The 5,600-nt window shown below is 43.9% G+C and overlaps 1 protein-coding gene across 1 annotated transcript; it reads left to right on the forward strand.

Moving 5' to 3' along the window:
- The first annotated feature begins 3,831 nt into the window (after positions 1-3,831).
- LOC141134869 (olfactory receptor 5AR1-like) lies at positions 3,832-4,776 on the forward strand. Its single transcript, XM_073624301.1, has one exon. The coding sequence runs from the start codon at positions 3,835-3,837 to the stop codon at positions 4,774-4,776; it is 942 nt and encodes a 313-aa protein (XP_073480402.1). The 5' UTR covers positions 3,832-3,834.
- Positions 4,777-5,600: the final 824 nt, after the last annotated feature.

Below are 5,600 nucleotides of genomic sequence, written 5' to 3' on the forward strand. Positions count from 1 at the left end.
TGGGGTCCCTGGACCGGAGTAAGTGCTTTCTCTGCCTTGATACCTCCTTGCTGCAGTGCTTTATGCACGAAGAGGATATACACCCTCTCTCCTTCGGCACCCCACTCCTGCGATTTTGCACATTGGACTGTGTGTTTTTTCTTATAAGGACTATTATCACTGTATTTTTCAGCATTTCCAGTTTTCCACTGGTACACATGTTTGCTTGTGTTTTGGACTTTTTTTGGATTTTTTAGTTGTTTTTTGATAAACCTATCACGGTGGCACTTTTTTGTGATGTGATTGATGCGTATATGTCACACATCACCTTGCACTTTATATGCGATTTTGCACAGTTTATAGGATATTTTTTATATTGCTGTGGTTTGCACATTTATTGATTTACACTTTATGCGTAGAGCTGCAACTGTTGCTCTATTATCGCATATGTATGATGTATTTGCACAATCAGTTTGTTGTTTCATCTGAATTTTTTTAACAATCTTATTCATTTTCCTTTTTTTTTTGGCTTCTGCATATATAGTTTTGCTGTTTTTTGCACATATTTATATTCACAACATCCAGGTTTGCACAGTAGTATTTGATTTAATACGTGACTATTTATGATTTTGCGCAAGATTTCTCCTGCATGGTCTTAGTAGATATTGTGCTTGAGACCTACTATCTATTAATACTTCATTCTTTCATCGTCTTTCATATATGTAGCTGATAGCTTTCATTTTTACTACAACATTTACCTCATACTGCCACCTGTAGTAATTGTTTCTTACTCCACCTGGTTAGCGCAGCACCTACCCTCATGCTTTTTTGTCTATTTATGGGCTTTGTTTGACCCCATTCGGTGCTTGCAGCTGTCCCTGTGTGCATCTCTCTTCCACGGTAGTGCAGGAATAACCTACATTATAATAGCGGATATTAATTCGCTATTGTCACACAACTGAGTGGGCTCGGGGCGCAGTTCTCCGCGCCCCAAGCCCACCCTTTTTTGAGGCCAATTAGAGGCTCAGGCTTGAATCACGTGCTTCCAAAGAAAAAAAAAACATTGGGAACCATGCGTCCAGCCCCCCGCATGTAGATTAGGGGGCCGGACGCATGGATTAGGGGGGCGGCGCCCCTGCGCCCTCCATTATAGGCCACCACTGCCTGCTATGCTGAGCCCGGGACACGTGGTGGGGGTGCGGGGGCACTGCTACTGGGGGGGGGGTGTGGAAGCAATTAGGTGGTAGCGCAGCAGCCCGAATGCTTCTATTTGACAGGCAAGAGTCAGATTTACATTCTACAGACACCGTGGATGTGTGTAAACCCTCCCGCTGTCAGGCCCATACGACGTACAGACCTGGCAGCGAAAAGGTTCAATTAGAGGTTCAGGGGAGGAGCAGAGGGTTCAAGGTTCACCAGAACAAAGGGTTTTTAATTTTGTGTTATTTAAGTGAAAAAAGACCAACAATTTAAAAAAAAAAACAATATTTTTTAATTTCTGATATAAAACATATCCAATAAAAAAAATAAGAATAATAACATTTCTCCATAAATTTTGGCCAAAATGTATTCTGCTACGTGCTTTTGATAAAAAAAATAAATAAAAAAGTATATATTGAATGGTTTGCGTTAAAGTTATAGCGCCTACAAACTATGGCATACATGCTGGAATTTTTATTTATTTTTTTTTATACTACTAATGGCGGTGATCAGCAACTTAAGTATATAATGCTATAGCGCGGTGGGCAAACTGAAACTAACTGATGCTGGGGGGTAACTGACTAACAGTGATCAGTGATAATACTTTACACCAGTGGCCTCCACTTTCTAAGCAAAGGGCCAGTTTACTATCCCTCAGACTTAAGAGAAGCCGGACTGTGGGCATTGGGAGTAGGAAAGGCTTCACAGTGGGACATCAGTGGGACAGCTGACATCAGTGGGAATAAGTGGGAATAAACAACGCCCCATCTATGGTGTCAGTGGGAGTAATAGCACCCCATTTTCGGTGTCATTGAGTGGAATTGTGCCCCATCATTGGTGTCATTGGGAGAAATTCTGCCCCTCCATTGGTGTCAGTGGGCCGGATAAAAGCAAGCAAAGGGCCACATCTGGCCCCCGGTCCATAGTTTAGGAGACCACTGCTATACAATGTCACTGTGTTAATGACAATGGCTGGGAAGGGGTTAACATCTAGGATGATCAAAGGGTTAAATATGTGTCTAACTATGTGTAATATGTGTACTGTGTGCTGCTTTCACTAATTGATCTCTAAGTTTCTAATCCCTACTTTGCAGGGATGAGAAACACAGAGATGGTTGCCTGTGTACAGAGCTCTGTGTTGAATGTGAACACAGAGCTCTTGGCTTCGAATGTACACAGCCGATCAGCAGGTCCCAGCTGTGAATCATTGGCTTGCTGACAGGCTTCCACTGTGTACAATCACAGCAGGTCCTGGCAGGGGGGGGGGGGGGGCGCATGTGCACGCCCTAAACCTGGAAGCAGGCAGTGACATACGGGTACCAGTGGTGGCTAGTGGTATATTTTTGGGGGGGGGCATCAACCCCCCTGGTCAGTCACCAGCCCCGAACTTACCCCATCTAGGTCACGGGTTTCCTCCGGGCGGCGGGCGGCGGGCAGCGCCTTGAACCTGAGTCTCCTCCTTCCTCGGCTCCATGGCAGCTTCCCTTGCGTCTCCTCCCTCCTTGGCGGCCAATAGGATCGCTTCTCCTCTCGGCCAATTGGGTCTCTGGACCCACTTTCTGAGCCAGGACTGGCCAGGAGGAGAATCAGACAATAGCAAATAATAATTCACTATTGTCACACAAGTGGGTGGGCTCAGGGCGCAGTGCTCAAAACCCCAAGCACACCCTTTTTTGAAGCCAATTAGAGCCTCCATCTCTAAACATGTGCTTCTGAAAAAAAAAAACCCCCATTGGAATCCATGCGTCTGCGCCCTGCATGTAGATTAGGGGCCGTATGTGCGGGCCATCGTTGACAGGTACGTCACTTTGCCTACAGCGGCCACTCGTCCACAGTACATTTAAACAATAGTTAAAAACCTTTCATCTTAAATATGTGTTTTATCTTATGTGTCTATTTCAGATGGATCAACTAAAAGTATTTATACAATACGCCCTATCACCCAGTCCTGTAGAAGTGGTGGAGGACCTCAAAACCCGTTGATAATTTGGGTGTCAAAACTAAGCATTCTTTGTGTTTTGATCTGTGGAAAAAGTCTTATTTTATGTTTTTTATGTAACTGATGTGTATTTCATGTAATGATTGGTCATTTTTATTTTGAATCACGAACATAATGAAATAATGTTTTTTTTATGAAGGGATATGTGATGTTGTGTGGGACCTTTGATTATTACTTTCCTCTTGAGTACATTTAAAGTCCCATTCTTTCTGTGGTTGGAACTATCTTTATTATAATTAAAATAAAGGAATACATCATTTTAACCCAATAGTCTTATGGCCTGTCCAAAGATGTCATCGGTCCTTCCTCCTCTTCTTCTTCTCCAGCGGTGGCAATGGGTGGTCCTTTCTCCTGCACTTAGCAGCGCTCACATAATGCACCCAATCCACTTGACAAAGCACTCCTCGGGGGCAGGTCCGTGATTTGGCTCAGAAGAAGTGGGTCAAATGATGGTGGCAACATCTAGTAGAAGAGTAGACTTACGGCAGGAGAAGGTGTTGAATTAGACGTAATTATCTTTTTTTTTTAACTTTACCTGCTTTAAACTTTAATAAGGTCTAAAGACAGCTTTTGCCTTTTTTCTTTAGAATAAATGTAAGTACTTTTGTACATCCTAAACACTACTTATTGTAAACCACTAAAAAAAAAAAAACCACATGAATATCATCAACAAGACTCAAATAGCTGTGTTTGAATTTTCTGGTCTGTCTAATGATAAAGAAGTGGCCCCATTCCTTTTTGTATTCTTTTTGCTGGTTTACATGGTTACCGTATGTGGAAACGCTGGGATGATGGCAATGGTTCACATCTCGCCCAGCCTCCACACCCCGATGTACTACTTCTTGAGCCATCTCTCTATGGTGGACCTCTTCTACTCTTCGGTTGTTACTCCAAAGATGTTGTCCTACCTTCTTTCAGATAGGAAACTAATATCATTCATTGGTTGCGCCCTTCAGTTCTTCTTTTTTGCTGCTCTAGCAAGTACTGAGGTCTTTGTACTCTCAGACATGGCGTACGACCGATATGTCGCTATCTGCCACCCTCTTCACTACGTCTCAGTAATGACTAAGAAGAAATGCCTCAGCCTTGTCATCCTTGCTTTTTCGGTTGGCTTTATACAGTCGTCAGCACAGACCAGCAGTCTATTTAGTCTCGAATACTGCAAATCCAACTTTATAGATCACTTCTACTGCGACATCCCTCCACTGCTCAGGTTGTCGTGTTCCGAAACCTACGCATGCAACATCGTCACCCTTTTCTTTGTGTGTTTTTGTAGCTTAAGTTCAATGACCACCATCCTGGTCTCCTACACCTTGATTTTTTCTTCCATTCTACGGATAAAGTCTGCGGCTGGCAGGAGGAAAGCATTCAGCACCTGCTCCTCACATCTTATGTGTGCGTCCATCTTCTACATTACAGTTTTCTTCACTTACCTTCATCCATCTTCCAGCGCTCTTGAGAAGCAAGACAAAGTGGCTTCTGTCTTCTACACGGTGGTGACCCCAATGCTGAATCCTCTCATCTACAGTCTGAGGAACCAAGAGGTGAAAAAGGCCATCATAAGACTTGTGCAGAAAAGTCCCAATAAACATATATGACATCCTGATACTTGCCAACTTAAGCACTTGCCTACTGGGCACTTTCACCCCATTTCTACCCAGGCCAATTTTCAGCTTTCAGCGCTGTCACACTTTGAATGACAATCGCGCGGTCATGCAACACTGTACCCATATTACATTTTTATCATTTTTTCACACAAATAGAGCTTTCTTTTGATGGTATTTAATCACTTCTGAGTTTTTTCATTTTTGGCTAAACAAACCAAAAAAATGCTAAAATTTTTCTTAGTTTATGTTATAAAATTTTGCAAACAGGTAATTTTTCTCCTTCACTGGTGTGTGCTGTTGAGGCTGCCCTGATGGGCACTTATAGGCAGCACCAATGGGCATTGTTGAGGCGGCACTGATGGGCAATGATGAGGCGGCACTGATAGGCAGCACTAATATGCTGCACCGATGGGCACTGATGAGGCTGCAGTGATATGCGGCACTGATGGCACTGATAGACGGCACTGATGGACACTGATAGGTGGCACTGATGGGCACTAATAGGCAGCACTGAAGGGCACTGATGAGGCTGTACTGATATGTGGCACTGATAGGTGGCACTGATGGGCACTAATAGACAGCACTGAAGGGCACTGATAGGCAACACTGATGAGCACTGATAGGCTGCACTGATTGGCACTGATAGGTGGCACTGAAGAGGAGGCACTGATTGACAGCACTGATTGACACTGATAGGCAGCACTGATGGGCACAGTTGGGGCTCCACTGATGATCAGGACACTGATGATCAGTGCCCTGATTATCAGTGCAGATGTCTAGCCTCTCTCTTTACCTCACGATTTGACCGCGTGAGG

The sequence above is a fragment of the Aquarana catesbeiana genome, linkage group LG03 (assembly GCF_042186555.1).
Source record: "Aquarana catesbeiana isolate 2022-GZ linkage group LG03, ASM4218655v1, whole genome shotgun sequence".
Classification (NCBI taxonomy): Eukaryota; Metazoa; Chordata; class Amphibia; order Anura; family Ranidae; genus Aquarana; species Aquarana catesbeiana.